We start from the raw sequence: 19758 nt of genomic DNA, 5'->3' as shown, positions 1-19758 counted from the left end.
GGATTGAGAGAACAGATTGCTGTGGAGCCCTTCATCATAAGGTCCTCAGAGCACATATACAATTACCCCAAAAACACTCTGAGTACTCACAGAGAAAGGAAAGGAGTCACTCAGGAACAACTACCCCTCTAGCCCTCTCCTCACTGGCTCAGTTGAAAACCATTGGAATACCATTACGAGGACAAAGCAGGCGAAGAGAGCATTTAGAAGTCACTATATCATTTTATCAGTCAAAAAGAAAAAATAATTGTAACACTTTACAAAGTCATTGATAGTAGTCTGTCTGCAAAACTATTCATCCGCAGAGTCCTCATAGCCAACTGGTTCCCTGGGCCTTCAAGGGCAAATCATCAAAACAGGCCTTTTGCCCAAGCACTGTGGCTGAGGGCCTGGTGTGTGCACATAACGCCCTATGCAACCATTAGAGATTCGAGGGCAATGAATGCCACTGTCCCTTGTATGGGAGTAGAACTTATGCTGACTTCCTCACCACAAATTATTTAGAAAAACCAGGCTATAGCAGTTGTTACTGATCGCTGCCAACTAGCAACATTCACTGGGAAGTATTTTAGCTCTACAAAAGAAGAAGATAAAGGACTCTCACTTTAAGCTGGGAGAAGAGGGAAAAAAGACCATCTGCACTCATGAAACTTCAAAAACTGTACAGGAATGATGAAATTGGGGGTTCAAGACATGGCTCAAAGAATGTTGTGGGAACTTCACTGGGAGTGGTGATTTCATTAGTGAGCTATACAAATGGCTTAATGACAGGACATTTCAGCTTCACCTTTCTCGGATAGAGCATTTCATTACGAAGCCCTTCAAACTCAGAGCAACAAAAATGTTCCAGTGGGTCAGAAAGGATTGAGCCATGTAAGAATTCTAGTCATTACATCGACAAAACTATTAATTTAGCACAGTAATTATTTTAATTGGTGGGTGATACAAAAGCTCCAAACTTAGGGCAGCATTCACAACTTCAATTAAGGAAAAACTGAGCTGTCTTACATTTTGATGGGGCTTTCCTGAATCCTGAGAGCAGTAGTTATGGGAAGATAAAATAATCCTCCAAATATATCTGGGGCTTATGCAACATAAGGATGCAAATGACAATATGCCATGTCAGAAAGGTGCAAAGCTATGCCTTGAATAGGGTCAGAGATGTTAAGGGAAGCCTATGCTTGAATATCTGATATTCATAATAAAGTGGACTCTTAAATAACTAGGTAAGAAAAACCCTTAAAAAATTTAAAAAGGTGATTAAAAAGCAAAATTTACTGTAGTTCATCTGTGACCTTCTATATCTAAGCATCTTTGGAAGGATTAATCAAAAATTCTAAATAGAATATTAAAGACAGAAATAGAGACTGACTTCTTTTACCAGTCATTTATTCCAAATGTATCTAGCATTTGTAGTACGGCCTCAGTCCTGCAACTGACGGTACACAGCTGTGTGCCTGTACCCATGCCGAGCCCCACTGACTTCTTTGAAACTTGGCCTAATTTTTGGTTAGACATTTTCTAAATGAGCAGCTACTCAGCCATATAAACACAAATTGAATTATATCAAAAAGTGAAGCAAGTAATCTGGTGTGTTTTCATTACATTTCATATTAAAGCAATTTGCATAATGATAAATCTGGGAAGTATTTAATTAAAGGTCAGATTGTGTTCAGCAACTTCAGTCAGGGTTGTACGTATGCACCAAAGTAGTCCGACTGAAATAGCTCCAAGGAACCAGAGTGAAAATCTAAATGATTCTGTGTGTTGTATGATGCACAGTATAGATAGAAATCAAACATTCATGAGGGTCTACTTTAAAAAAAATACTTGCCAACATACAGCCCATAACAATACTCAGCAACTCCAAGGATTGCTCTTCCAAGGATTGCTATTCCAGGGATTGCTATTAAGGCCACTGCAGATCGTATTTCTTTACAACCCCAAGTTTCAAATAATCCCATCGGGGTCACAATTTATATTCAAGTTCCATTTATAAATGGTTTATAAAAGGTTAATAACTGATTAATAGATGTAATGAGCATGATACACATGTAAGTAATGTCTGTTATACATTATAAGCATCATATTTATCTGTCTGACTATATAACAATCTATTAATCATTTATTAACCATTTATAAATGGAACCTCATTTATCTCCATGATAAAGTGATCTCCATGAGCTAAACACTTGGGCAAATTATTAAGAAATAATACAAACAAATAATATACACTTAACAAAGAAGGCTGTATCCTGTGCCTAGACTGATGTTAGCTGATAAGAAAAGATAGCAGACTTGTGCCTCTAGTCCCAATGAAGGTATTAGGCAGGATTCATAGCCACATGTCAGAATGGTTCACTGTAAGCCCTTTTTTATTGGGGCAGATCAGTTTGGAGACCACTTTTAACTCACTTTGGAGTAATATTTTTTTCTTTCAGTCATTTGAGAATGACAGCTAGTCTTCTTCACCTGATCCATTTATGTTAGGTTAGACAGAAACTGGATTCATGTGCAGATTCAGCATTAAATAAATGGGGCATATCAAGTGTTGATGAAAGGAAAAGAAATACCATGTTTCACTGAGGTCATGTCTACACTGCCACTTATGTCAGCAAAACTTATGTCACACAGGGGTGTGAAAAAACACACCCCTGAGCGACATATGTTACACCAGCATAAGTGCCAGTGTGCACAGCGCTATGTCAATGGGAGAGGTTCTCTTGCCAACATGGCTTACCGCCACTGATTGGGGGTGGTTTAATTATGTCAAAAGGAGAGTTCTCTCCCATTGGCATAGAGTGGCTCTATGAGAGATCTTACAGTGGTGCAGCTGCATTGGTACAGCTGCGCTGCTGTAAGTTCTCTCGTGTAGACATAGCTTCAGGTCTTCAGAGACACTTTCTTTGCTCCACACCAAATAGAAAAACTTTCATCCTATAATTAGAAAACTCCTCCTGTTAAAGTAATCTGTTCTTTGTACAGCCAGATACTAACAATTTTGGAGATACAAATGAGTGAGAAGTTTAGAAATGCCAGGCTTAAAAAAATCTCCAACATTTGCTAGCCAATTCTATTGATTTAAAGATCAAATTCTGCTCTCAGTTATACATGTGCAACTTCACTGACTTCTGTGGAGTTGGACTAATCTGACCTAACATAGAAGCATATATTGGCTTTACATGACTATGTCTAGAACTAACATGATCCATCAAAGAGAGAAATGCCTTCAGTTTTCTATATTAAATAGCATTTATAAAAACAAACTTTTAAAAGGTAGTGAGAGCATCAGAACTGGTAAAGCTATATGACACAGCAGATGTTTAGCTCATAAATTTACCACATAAACCACAGTTAAAAGGGTGTGTGGGGGGCATAGAAAAGGGCTGCAGATTCCTTAAAGCACGTCTTCAAATTTCAGTGACCATTCACTACAGATTTCTCTATGCCCGAAGCCACGAGCATATTAGGATGTGCTATCATTTAGTCACATTATTTGCTTTTGATAAAAAGTTTATAAGTGCCTTTGCACATTTCCCAGAAAATATAGCTGAAGGGACGTTATAAACCAGTACAACAAGCTGTACAAAACAGACCTCGTTTTCCATATCATCACAAGAAGCATAGCAAGAAAAACACATGTTAGTAATTGGAAGTGCAGACCAGGACTCAGACCTGGAATACTTAAACGTCTTGCTTGTAGGTGGCATATCTTCAAAAGAAAAACTTATTTTTTAATTCCTATAGTGGTGAAAAAGGCAACAGACAGAGGCATAGACTGCTTTTGCTAAAAGGTTAGGAACCAACTATCGCCAGAAGGGTGGTTTATCTTGTTATCCAGTTTTCATTTTTCCTGTGATGTCTGGTAGGATGTTGGCACAATAGCTTCTGGCTCAGGGGCCGGAGCACTATTCCAGCAAACTGCTCATTTAAATGTCTGACATGAACCCAACAAAGCAGGTTTTATAACAACAACAATGGTAGTGTCACAAAATAGTAAAGGGACATGTCATTTTCCTTTGGCAAAAATGATTTCAAAACAGAGACATCCTGATATGGAACTGAAAACTGGTTATGTGTACTTTGAACTGTCACATCCAGTATCCAGAGTGTGTTTGCATGAGGAGAGGTGAAAGTTTTTGCGGGGAAGGTTTAAATCACAGTATTGCAGTCTCTGTAAGTATGAACACTTTCCAATTAGCCTAAACTGAATTATTTGTTTTTGTTTTCAAATAAAGTGCTGTTCCTGTTCTTATTTTGTAAATTAATACAATTTTCTTTTTAAGGATTTTAACACATACATTTCAGTGGTCTATCTAGATCAGTACTTGGATTGTAAAACCAGAAATCATGATATAGAACCTGATACAGAGCTGAGAAAAGAAAAGAGTTATCCTACTGTGCAGCCAAAACTCCCAAGGACTTGCCGTACCATCTCACAAAGTAGCAGCTAGGCCCAGAAAAAAACCTGTAATTTGTGTTGAAGAAATCACCAAATTGATTAAATTAATGTTGACACTGTGGAAATTAATATTTTTTACTTCTATCGCAGTAGTGCCTAGGCCTAATAACAGACTAGGATCCTATTGTCCTAGACCAGAGATTGGCAACATTTGGCCCACAGCCCGCCAGGGTAAGCCCCCTGGCGGGCTAGGCCAGTTTGTTTACCTGCTGCATCCGCAGGTTCGGCTGATCGCAGCTCCCACTGGCCGCGGTTCGCGCTTCAGGCCAATGGGGGCTGTGGGAAACAGCGTGGGCCCAGGGATGTGCTGGTCGCAGCTTCCCGCAGCCCCCATTGCCCTGGAGTGGCGAACTGCAGCCAGTGGGAGCCGTGATCGGCTGAACCTGCAGACACGCAGGTAAACAAACTGGCCTGACCCACTGGGGTTTACCCTGGTGGGCTGCGACCAAACGTTGCCGATCCTTGTCCTAGACCCTGTAGAAAAACAGAAAAGATTGCTCCAAAATATGTGGGGGTGGGAGTTTGAATGAAGTGTACGGTGTAGTTGAAGTCAGTGGAGTTGTCTCGGGATGAATGTGACCCAAAGTATTTTCCTTTCACTATATTATGGCGTCCAAATCCCTTCAAGAAGAAATCCCCAACTAAACCAATGGGTGGTGCCCAACCTGGCTTTTATTTTTAATCTCTTGAATCCTCATTAAGACCCCTCCCCCCCACAACCTTTAATTTAAAAATACTTTTTTTGTTTTGTTTTGTTTTTTAAATCACTACTTAATGGATTTGACTCTCTGCCTTGCCCCCAAAATCTTTGGGGAAATCTTGTCTTAAAAATTATAATGTGTGGGTTTTCCCCCTCTTTTTTTTTTTTTTTTTTTTGGTACTATATAGCGAAGATAAAGGTGGCAACAGCAGCTGAAGGGTTGACATGAGCAAAAGAAAAAATGTTCCCATCTTTTTCCTTTTGAGTCTTTATTTTAGGATTGCTATGAACAGAAAGTGAACCACAGGCAGCTGTGATTTTAAATAATATGCGCAAAGTGTTGGTATTACCATTTAGTGTGACTCACTAGCCTTTTGGAGTTTATTCAGGTTTCTTCTTCAGATGTCCATTCTCGTGACACATCTGCTACTGTCCACTGACTTGCATAGCACAACCAACAACAGGTTTGTACTGTAAATATCCAAGCAGTGACAATTGTTGGGAAAAAAACAAGTGGTGAGACCGTGGGGTGATTTACCTTAGAGGACAGTCATCAGTAAAGTACTTATTATAAACAAAACATGAAAATGAGTATATCTTTAGCATTGCTGCCACAGGTAACTCTTTACAACTTAAAGATTTCTGGAGTCTTTTCAATGTGCGAAAAGAGATCCCAGCTGAATTGCATATGCACAGAACATATACACATAAACTCAATGGCCAGCTCTCCACTAAAATCTGGTTTATACTTCCAATCAGGACTCTTTGATCTAATTGTCTGACCTTGCGCAAGTAACCTGACCTCTCTATGCTTCATTTTCTCCATATGTAAAAGAAATTATATTACTTACCTCTGTAAAGTACTTTAAGATCCTCAGATGAAAGGTGCAGTATAAATGCAAAGAATTATTAATTATTCTTATTATTTCTTAAGCATATAAGGAAGGTTTTTCTTTTCATTTTTAGTTTCCTCTTAAATCTTCATGGCTGTTATATTCACTAAGGCCCAGATTCAGCAAAATCGAGAGGACTTAAGCACATGCTTAAAGTTAAGCACATACCTAAGTGCTTTGCTGAATCAGCAGGTACCTAAGTACGCAAGCCATTCAGCAAAAGTCTTCAGATTGTTTGTTTTTTTCATTATTGAAAATCTAGTATTTAAACTGTTTCTTTTAAAATCCATTCCATTTGTAAGTGGTTCTCACATCCCTCCACCTGACATTGATCAATGTAAATAGAATAGCTTTATTTTGAAAGCATTTAAGCAACTGCTGCTGCAGAATCTAATAATCTAATACATACAATGGCCCGAGAATAACCTTTGACTTGATCAGATAGAGGAAAGGCTCAAGGCAGATTTCTTCTACCAGAACTTTGTACTGCAGCTTTGAGAATGATAAAATGTAGTCGTGGTGAAGGCATGTTTTATAGCACACTTGAATGGAAAAGTATTGGGGTGATATATTTTTCTGTCCTCCTCAATACCACAAAAGGGATTTGCCATGGAAGTTCCAAAACAAAAAGCCTCTTGACAATGTCAGAACCTTATCTCAAGCAGTAACAATGTTGTTATTCCCTTGTTCCCGAGATTAGAGAGAGAAATAATAGACAGGAAATGGGGAATATACTATTTGGCCTGATGACAGGATCACTGATGTTCACAGTTACCTGCACTCAAGCAAAAAGTACATTGGAAAATGGTAGTATAATAACCAGCCAGTTCCACTCCTTTTTTTTTTAAGTTAGGAAATTACTTGCAATACTTACCCAGATTTGGCTGGGACATTGCCATTGATCTCTGCGGCACTGGTGTGGAAGTTGCTGCAGGATGATGGTTCATATGATTTAGTGGCTGATTCATGGTCTTTCGAGGGTCTTGCCATGTTGTAATTTTTTCAATATGACTGCAAAAGGGAAAGAAAGGGAGATCAATTTAAAAGGAAAACCTCAGGCATACTATGCAGATTGTCAGAGCATAGGAGCCATAAAAGGAACCAATTATTCCTCAAATCCTTCATTTATCCACCCTTCTCGATTCACCGCAATCCATTTATAAACAACTATAATGCTGTCCTTTACTTTTACTCTTGAACGAATTGCAGCCCTCCAATCTTCTATCTGCTGTGACACCACTTTGCTTATCTTTCCATATGGATCACCTTCACTAACCTGGACAAATGATGGCACTCACAATGATGTCTTTGACAAGTTAGATGTCTTCAAGTCACCTGATAAAGGACCTGATAAAACACAGCCTAGAATACTCAAGGAACTGACTGAGGAGATATCTGAGCCATTAGCGATTATCTTCAAAAAGTCACAGAAGATGGGAGAGATTTCAGAGGACTGGAAAAGGGAAAATATAGTGCCAATCTATAAAAAGGGAAATAAGAACAACCCGGGGAAATACAGACCAGTCATCTTAACTTCAGTAACTGGAAAGATAATGGAGAAAATAATTAAGAAATCAATTTGCAAACACCTAGAAGATAAGAAGACGGAATAACAGTCAGCATGGATTTGTCAAGAACAAATTGTGTCAACCAACCTAATAGCTTTCTTTGACAGAGTAACAAGCATTGTGGATGGGGGGAAGCGATAGATGTGGTATATCTTGACTTTAGTAAGACTTTTGATGCTGTCTCACATGACCTTCTCATAAACAAACTATGGAAATACAACCTACATGGAGCTACTATAAGGTAAGTGCATAACTGGTTGGAAAACTGTTCCCAAAGAGTAGTTATCAGTGGTTCACAGTCAAGCTGAAAGGGCATACTGAGTGGGGCCCCCCACAGGGATCAGTTCTGGGTCTGGTTCTGTTCGATATCTTCATCAGTGATTTTAGATAATGGCATAGAGAGTCCACTTATAAAGTTGGAGGACAATACCAAACTGGGATGGGTTGCAAGTGCCTTGGAGTATAGGATTAAAATTCAAAATGATCTAGAAAAACTGTAGAAATGGGTCTGAAGTAAATAGGATGAAATTTAACAACGACAAATGCAACGTACTCCACTTAGGAAGGAACAATCAGTTGCACACATACAAAGTGGGAAATAACTGCCTAGGAATCGCAGAAAAAGATATGGGGGTCCCAGTGGATCACAAGCTAAATATGAGTCACCAGTGTAACACACTTGCAAAAAAAGCAAATGTAATTCTGGGATGTATTAGCAAGGGTGGTGTAAGCAAGACACGATAAGTAACTCTTTCGCTCTACTCGGTGCTAATTAGGCCTAAACTGGAGTATTGAGTCCAGTTCTGGGTGCCACATTTCAGGAAAGGTGTGGACAAATTGGAGAAAGTCCAGAGAAGAGCAACAAAAATGATTAAAGGTTCTCTACAGTTTTCACAGAATCATAGAAATGTAGGGCTGGAAGGGACCTTGAAAGTCCAAACCCCTTGAGATAGGATCAAGAAAGCCCAGATCATCCCTGAAAGGTATTTGTCCAACCTGCTCTTAAAAACCCCCAACAATGAGGATTCCACAACCTGCCTTGGAAGCCTATTCCAGAGCTTAACTACCCTTATAGTTAGAAAAAGTTTTTCCTAATATCTAATCTAAATCTCCTTTTCTGCAGATTAAGCTCATTCCTTCAGTGGACATGGAGAACAATTGATCACAGTGCTCCTTATAACAGTCCTTAACATACCTGAAGACTCAACAGTAAGGCTATGATTTAGTCATGGGTATTTTTAGTAAAAGTCATGGACAGGTCACGGGCAATCAACAAAAAGTCACAGCCAGTGACCTGTCCATGACTTTTACTAAAAATACCCCTAACTAAATCTTAGGTGCTGGGGGAGGAGGGGTGCACTCCAGCAGGCGCTGCTGCTCTGGGGTGGGTGCTCCGGTGGTCACTGTTGCCCCTGGGGGGTGGCCTGTGGCCCCACTGCCATTCCTGAGGTAGGGCAGCCCATGGCCCCGCCACCGCTCCTGGGGTGGGGTGGTCCGTGGCCCCATCGCCGCTTCTCCAGCTGTGGGAGAGGGTGGGTGGCCCTGAGGCGCCATCGCTACTCCTGGACCACTGTTCCGGGGCACCGCCCGGGACCAGCTGCCTGGGGTGGCCCAAGCAGTGGCCGGTGTGGCTGACCCTAGGGCAGCCAGACCAGCGGCCAGTGCGGCTACAGCTGCGGAAGTCACGGAGATTCCGGAAAGTTGTGGAATCCGTTACTTCTGTGACCTCTGTGAAAGACTTGCAGCCTTACTCATCAGGTCCACCCTCAGTCTTCTTTTCTCAAGACTAAACATGCTCAGTTTTTTAACCTTTCCTCATAGGTCAGGTTTTCTAACCCTTTTATCATTTTTGTTGCTCTCCTCCGAACTCTCTCCATTTTATCCACATCTTTTCTAAAATGTGGCACCCAGAATTGGACACAGTATTCCAGCTGAGACCTCACCAGCACCAACAGGACAGTTGCCTCCCGTGTATTTCACATGACACTACTGTTAATACACACCAGAATGATATTAGACTTTTTTGTAACTGCATCACATTGTTGACTCATATTCAATTTGTGATCCACTATAACCCCCAGATCCTTTTCAGCAGAACAACCACTTAGCCAGTTATTCCCCATTTTGAAGTTGTGCATTTGATTTTTCCTTCCTACTCATAATACTTACACGTCTTTATTGAATTTCATCTCATCAATTTCAGATCAATTCTCGATTTGTCAAGGTCATTTTGAATTCTCATCCTGTCCTCCAAATTGCTTGCAACCCCTCCCAGCTTGATGTCATCTGCTAATTTTATAACTATACCCCACTCCATTATCCAAGTCATTAATGAAAATACTGAAAAATACCAGACCCAGGACTGACCCATGCAGGATACCTATATGCACTTCCCAGTTTGACAGTGATTGACCATTGACAACTATTCTCTGAGTACAGTTGTTCAACCATCTTATAGACCATTTCCTTAGTTTCTTTATAAGAATGTCATGTGGGACTGTGTATAAAGCCTTACTAAAATCAAGATGTATCAAGTCTATTGCTTACTTCCTACCCACTAGGCCAATAAGCCTGTCAAAAAAGGAAATTAGATTGGTTTGGCATTATGTGTTCTTGCCAAATCCATGCTGGCTAATCCCTATAACCCTTTTATCCTCTAGGTGATTACACATGTCTGTTTAATAATTTGTTCCAGTATCTTTCCAGGTATTGAAGTTAGGCTGGTCTATAATTCTCTAGGTCCTCTTTGTTCCTGTTTTTAAGGACAGGAACTATGTTTGCCCTTCTCCAATCCTCTGGGAACTCACCGATCCTCTATGAGCTCTTGGTTCCGAGACTGCTTCAGCTAGTTCCTTAACTACCCTAGGATGAATTTCATCAGGCCCTGATGACCTGATTATATCTAATTTATCTAAATATTCTTTAACCTGTTGTAACACTTTAGAGTGCTCTACAATCACCTCAGCCTGTGACTTGAGTGGTAAATACAGCACTCCAGCCCCACTCAAAATCCTTGTGGCTTGCCTCATTTCAGATCTTGACTGCATAGTCTGCGCAGATGTCTCAGAAGCGGTGGAGAAGAATGCCCTGACGCTGTTACTAAATATGAACTGGAAACACAGCAAATTGATAACAGACTGCTATAGATTTGCTGTGTTCACAATTCTCACACACACACCTATCTCTGTGTGTTTTTGCATATTTACGGGAAGGGGGTGTCCCATGCCCTCTATACAGGACCCATCACTGGTATCTTCACTGGACTCTATTCCGGACCTATTGTCACCACCTTCCTGTTATCACAGTCTCCACCCCTCATCCTTAAGACTCCAGATGCCTTTCCCTCTCAGCCGATAATTGGGAGAGCTGCAAATCAGGTTACAGCTGTCAAGCTATCTGGAGTGGCTCACAAACGCGAGTGCCAACCTCAGAACAGACTGTTACAAACCAAGGCACAACCCCAAACTGGGTGTGAGTTCTATACTTAGATTTCACCAACCAAGTATCAGGTGTGAACTCCTCAAGCACTGTAACAGCCTTAACATGGAGTCACAGTCGCCTTGATATGGTCTATCTTGCCACCCTGGCAAGCTTGTTTTTGTGATCAATGGCCCCTTGCACTAAAAATCACAACAACATTCAGGTTACTTCCAGTCCCCAAGGACCAGTCACCTACCCTGGGTCAACTGTATGTGAGATCTCATACCAAAGACAATGCTTGTAGCCAATCCTATAATAAACTATCTAAAGATTTATTATCTAAGAAAAGAAATAGAGTTATTTACAAGGTTAAACACACACACGCATTAATTACAGGCTTAGGTTTCAAAAGTAATAGACGCTGCTGTAATGTGCAAGCTCTCTATGTCCTTTAGGGCTAAACCAAGCTAAACAGCTGGGGATCCCGTGCTTACACTTAGAAGTCTTGCCCTCTCATGAAGTCCAGGGGATAACAATTTCTTCTTGGCAGGGATTTTTATTCCCTTCCCCCAGAGCTCAAGTTGATGGGAGGGACTGTGCACATCTCCTCTTCATAGGTGTGGAGGTAGCAATCAACTAAGTCTTTTGTCCACTGATGTTCCACAATGGCTTGTCTGGTGTCTATGGGCCCTCTTTTGTTGGAGAGGAGGTGACACCTCTCAGGGTAAGCTAGTATTTCATAGTTGGTAATGCTTCTCTCCTGACTGTGGAGAGCTTTAGGGCAAACGCTTTTTTCGTTACAGACAATATTAGCTTATAACATGGGGTACAGGTGTTATATGTAAGATTAATACATGGAGCATCCTACAAGCATTTCATTAAAATTGAAACACCAAACACATTCTTAAAACTTTAATATCTACTTTACATAGGTGAGCCACACTGGTTTCCAGCTATGCATTTGTAGGTGTCCAGTGAGGCCTAGGGGACTGTGGCATTAGCTAGCCCCGGTTTGCCAACGTCACAACAGCCTACTGTGATGTTACCATCCCACTCCTCCAAATGCTCTAAAGTCAGGTTTGGATATTGCCAGAAATAATATAAACCCCAAGCAGAAAAAAATCCTTTAAAAAATGAACAAGTAGTTTTGAAGCTGTCTTTATACCTCTGATAATTGTTTGTTTGTTTTTACTTTTCATTTCACATTTAACCTATTCCCTCCAAGTCTCCACAACTGTAGATTACACACCTGAGTCACTTCCTTTCAAGCCTCGCCTTAATACTTTCTCCTTTGCTGAAGCCTATGATCAGCTATACACCTCTCTCATGTTTCCCTTCCCCCATTATTTCATCTTGGCCTCCATGCAAGCCTTTACCACTATTAACATTTCAGCTTTTTTCTTGTATTCTACTTCACTTTCCCTTTCGGTCAGTATAAGAATCATTGTAGCCAGTTCTGCGAAATGATCTCTTTCAAGTCTACCTCCAACTCTAAAGTGTTATAAATGGTTTGTATGAAAGATGCAGTTATAAAAATAAATTTGGCAATGCTCTCTAGTGTATAGTCCAATTTACTTTTATATAGGGTGGGGGGTAATCATATCAACTGTCAATTACATTTAAAGGCACACCATTCTGTTTGATCTGGCACACTAAATTCAAGTAAAAAGATTAAATGTAATCAGGGTTGTGCATTTGGGATTTCTAACAAACATATGGGGGAAAATGTACTGCCCAAGTAGGGATAAGCATGTATTAAAACATAATCTTTAGAAATTTCTGAAATACTATCTTAATTAATCTTATGTCAGAATAGATTCTTCACTTTAAAGTTATTTTACAATCCTTTAAAATGTAGTCAAGATAAAAAAATTAAGCCAGATTAAATTTTCCTTCTAAGTGACTTTCAAAGGCAGATACAGCTTTATAAACTGGAAGCATACATTCCTTTAAAAGAACTTGATGCACAAGTTAAAGTATTTATGAAGCCAGTTGTATTAGGTAACCCATAACTTGTCAGAACGTGCCTGTGATTCTTATTACAAAACAGAAACCTTAAACTGCAACTACCAATTATGTACAACAGGAAGGGCTCTTAACAAAAAGAAAAACACACGAGAATACTAAAATGCCTGGCTTGAAAATCCTCCTCTCTTAACAAAGTTCCTTTCAGTATTAGCATTCTTGCATTTTAATTATTTCCTGCAAGCAACAGACATTAATATACTAAGAAACATGATCACTTTTTTCTCATTCAGACCAGAAGCAGTGATCACATACAGGGTTGCATTACCTGAGTCTGTACTGAAGATATTGATGATATTTGCAATTTATATGTTTATTTTATTTCTTTTGATTCATGTGTATAACAAAGGTACCTATCCCAAGCTCTTAGTAATTTTATATACTTTAAAAGCATCATTATATAAACAATACATGACCCTATTAAATAAGCCAGCAATTTCCACCCACCCGACACAGAAAAACCAGCAAGAAGAAATAAGGTCAAACGCAAACTGTACTCTATTTCATCCATAAATACCAGGCCTTATCAAGCCCCTCCTCTTCTCGAAGCCTGGGTAAATAGACTGGCCTTGCAGAGTGCCCTGGACTATTTCAGACTTTGTGTGTGGAGACCAAACTCCAATGTTAGGGCACTTTAGGATGAGACAATATATCCTTACAGGTAAATATATTTTTTAGTTTAACAAAACAATGGAATTGAAACTCTTTGTTTTTATGAATACATCTATCCTAGTACTATCTGTGATATACTATAAATGCCACAGTCAAGTGATAGCTGTTCTTTTGGAAAAACATTTGTCAGTCAGAGCACTTGATTTCTGATCACCAAATTAGGATGAAATGAGTTGCAGTTCTGTAAAGGAGGTTTTTTCTCCCTCTTTGTATCATGAGCCAATTCTCCGCCCATTTCATGCTATTTAAAATATGCCCTCTGAAGATGTCCTGCCTACAAGGGATTACAAAGAACAGCTCTGCCATTTGCTTCCTGTGAACTTTATGCCTTTTCTTAGCTATTAGTACAGTCAGGATCAAAACAGCACAAAACATGAAGAAACCAAACAACATCTGGTATAAACAAACAAAGAATAATTTTATTTTTAAGTTAAGACATTTCTAGAAAGTATTATTGCACTCTCAGACAAAAATCAGCACAACCTGCACATTTTGTCTTTACAAATTTAATCAAACAAGCCATGTCAATGCAATAGAACCCAAAAAGACTTGCAAAAACTGACGATAAAAATGTTCTGCAAATTGCCATGCAAAGCAGCTAGTCACAAAACTGTAGCTGCAACTGATATTGATATTATTCAAAAACTTGATCCTTTTTACATGAACAACACTAATCTGTGCCTTAATTATACATGTGAGAAGTAAAGCAATGATAGCCAAGTGACAAGGCTTCTGAACATCCCAAAGAATAGAGAAATTGATCCAAAAATGTAGGGATCACAGATCTAAAACTATCAAGCCGCATGAAAAAAACCCCAGGAATGCTCTATGTAAATATGAAATGTTCTCAATAGCCTTAGCCAAAAGCCACAAGTGCCCTGAATCGCCCGTGTTGGTGCCAACCTAGCAGTGTACAAACATATCTACTCTATTCAAAAACATGAAGACAGAGTTTCAAATATAGGGGCTCAAGTATGGCATTCATATTGTGATTCTCAAGATTAAGGAACTGTTGAACACTACTGGAACTTTTAACTAAGCCCACTAGACAGGTTTTTATCCCATTATTCAAGGAAAAGACTGTGATTGGCCAACACTGTTTATTTAACATTACTAGATGTGAAGAGCTATTGTTAGTAAAAAGAAAACTAGTACCAGTACAGGTTTAAAACTAACACTCACTGTAAAAATTAGATTCCAACTCTAAGGGCTCTTGCAAAAAAAAAAAATATATATATATATATATGGCTTTTAGAGAGGCAGCAGCAAGTATGAAAACAGGAAGATGGTTCATTTTCCACTTATATCCAATACAGTTTTTTTTAAATAAACAATAAATCACAGCTCTCTAGATAGTTACTGTTAACCTTTTGGAGACCAAACTAAGCCCTTGCAAAAGCAGGTGTATCCCCCCACTCCATTGAAATCAATAGATTTATACCAAGGTAACTGAAATCAGAATTTGGTCCAATGTCTTGTTACCTGGACCAGCAAGCTCTAGGTTGGAGCACTGCAAAAGCTGCATGGGGTGAGCCTTATACCAATCCCAATGACCTGTTGGTTATCAGAACTGACAAGTTTCAAATCACAGCAATCTGTTTTATCTTAAAGGCTGATGAGCAGGACGTGGAACTTCATGAGTGGGTTTCAAACTTTCGAATGCAGAACATCTGGGTAGCTCCTTGTGTTCAGTCTAAAGTTCAAACGCTCCTTTAGAGGAGAATCCAGGCAACGCATGAAATTCCAGTATCAGAACCAATTAAGATATATTAACAGCACAGAATCACAAACACTGAAGGAGACATGGCTCTTATGCAGAACACTATTATAAAAGTATAATAGCATGCATTACGTTTAGTGGCCAACCTGAATTCAGCAGGGCTGTGCAAGTGTAAGTAAGGGTTAACTTTGGCATTATTTGTGGAACTGTGTTCCTTAAAAGAATGATGCCGGTCCAGTGCTTGAAGTAAAAAAAGAGGAAACTGTTTCACTAATACTAGTGAAATGTCTTTGTAACTAAGATTCATTTAAGTATTTCAGCTCAAGTCTGCATTTCTATGCAAAATGGAGAGAATCACTATGCAAAAGACTCCAAACACCCCTAACTGAGGGTTTATATCAGCCCAGCTGCTCCCTGTTTTATTTCTAGAACTACCAATTCCACAAGGCAAAAATCAGAGAGAGAGAGAGAGAGCGCAAAGCTTCAGACAAAAGCAAGTAATATAAAACACATCCCTTCAGTGCTCAGAGGACAATACTGCAATGCAGTTTTACGTTGTTACATGGAAAAGACAAACTACTCAGGAGATGGACAGCAAAGCTTTAACTGCTCATACCATTTGATTATTATGGCTTCACTGGCTAAAGGCTAAGTATGTATTTATCTTTCAGTATTAAAGTCAACATTAGGTCTAAGTCTGGGTGACAATGTGTAAAAGCCCCTTGACAACAAAGCCTTCTCTAAGGCCTTGTTTATGTGGGAAAGTTTTAGCAGTTAAACCAATATGGTTATACAGACATAGCACCTGTGCAGACACTTATACTGTAATATAACTATACTGGATTAAATTTAGACCTTAAGTTATAACGTAAAACCTCTTTTGGGTAGACAAGGCTGAAGAGTTATGACTTGTTTCAGCAGTGTAGTTGTAGCCATGTCAGTCATTGGACCCACTTCTGTTGGTGAGAGAGACAAGCCACTCAAAAGCTTGTCTCTCTCACCAATAGAAAGAAGAAAAGGAGTACTTGTGGCACCTTAGAGACTAACCAGTTTATTTGAGCATGAGCTTTCGTGAGCTACAGCTCACTTCATCGGATGATGAAGTGAGCTGTAGCTCACGAAAGCTCATGCTCAAATAAACTGGTTAGTCTCTAAGGTGCCACAAGTACTCCTTTTCTTCTTTCTTTTTACGAATACAGACTAACACGGCTGTTACTCTGAAACCTGTCACCAATAGAAGTTATTTCTATTTCTAAATTACTGTGAGGCACTCACATATTACAGTGATGCGGGCCATATAAGTAGACAGAAAAGACAAAATGCAAGGGTAGGATTTTCAAAAATGCTCAGCTGTGGGCTAACACTCCTCTTCCTGATGTCAAAGGGAGCTTTACCATTCATGACTTCAAACATGAGCTCTATGCCCATGAACTCTGGGATCTTAGTGGCTGTCCCATCTTCGTAACATGGTAAAACAAAAGTCCTTATCTATTTTTAATAAGATTTTTATGATTCTGTTCCATTTCTAACTCCTAGTGCTTTGTGACAAGTTTCCTATCTGAGTGTGGGCTTCCCATTTTAAAATGTTAAAGTTCTTTAGAATTTTGAGCTAATTCATGTATCATATTTTCAAACTGTTAGGCTCTAATCCCTGACTTCCACTGCTGCCTTGCCAAGAGGGATCAGTTAGTTTAAATTAGTAAGCAGTAGCATGAAAAATCTGTTAGTCTTCATTTTGCCATTACCCACTCTAATGATAAATTGACCTCACTGGTTTCTGTTTCATGGATTTTTTCCCCCAGCCCCATGAGATTCAAACCCACTCATCTACAAAGATGAAGGGGAGAGGAGGAGGGATGAACTAATCTGAAATCTATTATTTTGCAAGCGTGCTGTCACATAAAATAATACAAGTTTATAATTTGGCTATCACTGTAGTAATCGTATGGGCTTCTTTACCAAGGGTTTGTCACAGGGACGAAAAGAGTGGATTTTGTGACTGAGCCACATCAAAGTAAACCTGCTTTAGGACAAGGGAGAAGCTGATGACTCATCATCATCATCATCAACAACCCACATGTTCTGACTCATTTACTGCTCTTCACAGGGTGACAGCTCACATTGTGCTAGAGAACAGTCATCCACTTCCGGCTATACAACCATTATTAAACATTGGGAAATCTGTTTACATCTCTGTAAGCAGAGCCAAGTCATTGCCCAACTTTTTTTTTCCTTTCTTTTCCCTGAAAGAAAGGAAGGGGGTGGGGGAAAGACGTCTTTTCTCAATTCAGAAGTAATGGCAAGTGCTTTAGTATTGTACCATGTGGTGGGCAGAGTTTTATATAAAGGGATAGTTTTTTGTTTTGTTTTTTAATTTAAAAAGCTGACCTCGCGCCACAACACTGTGGTCTAGTGATCTCACTCACTGAGCTACACTGCAATTTCTGGTAAAATTACAGCCAGATCCAAGCCACACAAAAGTTCAGTGACCCCTAGTATGAAGGATCCAATAATGAAAGAGTAACTGTACATCAGGGAGTTAAGAGTGTAATGGAACTGCCTTCAATATGTTAGTATTTCAGGAGCTTATTTTAGAAAACAATCTATTTGCACAGAACAGACATACGGCAAATATCTGCACTAAGAGCTTCCATTTACTGCCAAGCCAGTGACCTGCAACGTGAAATAAACCGCTCTTTCATGCAATAAGGTAACAGCTCGTTCCTCCCCAGAGCGATAGCTGCTACTTTGGGCAGATTGTTATGAATTATACATTTTAATCACCATTTTCCCTCTCTCTAAGTGACATTGTTTTAAGTAACTGTTAATGTCAGAAGCAAGCTGGCCTAGTATTCTCTCAAGATCAAGGTGGGACACACCTCACATTCAGAAGGCCTGCATTCAATCAAGGCTCTCGCTTTGCATGACCAAAGTATATATGCATATGACCAGCAGAAATCAAGTACTAATTTAAATGTTCTTCACCCTACTATTGTCTAAACTTGAGCTGTAGGCCTGATCCTGTGAGGTGCTAATATTGAGAGTGTTCAGATTCTTGAGTGCTATATGGGGTTAAGATTCAGCAGACCATTTAAAGTTGCCCGAATGTCCTGCAGGACACTCCCCAGTGCCACGCTTCTTGTGAATTCTCACAGACTCTGTCACACTCAGGACTGACTAGAGAATTTTAGGAAAAAATTCCCATCAGTGACAATGGGAAGCCTATATAAAGATAAGGCACCAGCAACTTTCGATATTTCTACCACAGCAGTTAAACCTGTCCGGTAGGGTTCCTACTGATATTGTTTCCTAAAATTGCAGTATAGACTTGGCCTCAGAGATGGGAACTAGTTGCAGGGACAGAGACAGAATGTAGCCAGGATAGAATTACAGAGCACTGTGTTTAATTTATAACTTATTTCTTGTTGTTAGTTAAGTAAATTATTCCCAAACCTGTCTCAGTTATCATTTAACTACACTGCACCTGATTCTCAGGTACAATACAATCCCCTTTTATACTGCTTTGACAACATCAAGCAGCCCTAAAATTTGCACCCACTCTAAGGTTAGGGTTGCTAACTTTCTAATCGCACAAAACCTAACACCATTGCCACACCCCTTCGCTGGGTGCAGGTGGGAGGTGATGGCTTTGGCTGGGGGTGCAGGCTCTGGGGTGGGAACAGGGATGAGGGGTTTAGGGTGCAGGAGGGGGCTCTGGGCTGGGGCCAATGGGTTCAGAGTGTGGGAGGGGGTTCCGAGCTGGGTCAGAGGGTTGGGTGTGGGTGCAGAAGGAGGCTCAGGGCTGGGACAGGGTGTTGGGGAGAGGGAGGTTATGGGCTCTTGCGTGGGGTCATAAATGAGGGGTTAAGGTGCGGGAGGGGGCTCAGAGCTGGGGCAGGAGGTTGGGTTCTGGGAGGGGGTGTGGGCTCCAGGTGGCGCTGACCTCAGGCGGCTCCCAGAAGTGGCAACGTGTCCCTCCGACTCCTAGGCAGACGCATGGCCAGGCAGCTCTACTTGCGCTGCCCCCATCCACAGGTGCCTCCCTGGCAGCTCCCATTCAGTTCCCGGCCAATGAGAACTGCAGAGCTAGCACTCAGGGTGGGGGCAGCACATGCAGAGCCCCCCTGGCTGCGCTTCTGCCAAGGAGGGACACGTCACCACTTCCAGGGAGTCGCGCGGAGCCAGGTAGGGAGCCTGCCAGCCCCACACCAACTGGACTTTTAACGGTCCAGTCAGTGGTGCTCACCGGAGCTGCCAGGATCCCTTTTCAACCAGGTGTTCCGGTCGAAAACCGGACA

The 19758-nt window shown here is 40.4% G+C and overlaps 1 protein-coding gene across 2 annotated transcripts in view; it reads right to left on the bottom strand.

Annotated features, from left to right (window-relative positions):
• The window catches only part of WWTR1 (WW domain containing transcription regulator 1), a 120218-nt gene that overhangs the window by 43660 nt on the left and 56800 nt on the right, over positions 1 to 19758 (bottom strand). For both annotated transcript variants that reach the window (XM_074963787.1, XM_074963786.1), the window contains exon 2: positions 6930 to 7066. In XM_074963787.1, the coding sequence (XP_074819888.1) occupies positions 6930 to 7066 (137 nt within the window). The remainder of the gene's footprint in view (positions 1 to 6929; positions 7067 to 19758) is intronic.

Source organism: Natator depressus, chromosome 9 (assembly GCF_965152275.1).
Source record: "Natator depressus isolate rNatDep1 chromosome 9, rNatDep2.hap1, whole genome shotgun sequence".
Classification (NCBI taxonomy): Eukaryota; Metazoa; Chordata; order Testudines; family Cheloniidae; genus Natator; species Natator depressus.
Note: the sequence above shows the minus strand (reverse complement) of the source record. Positions and strands in the feature narration are given on the sequence as shown.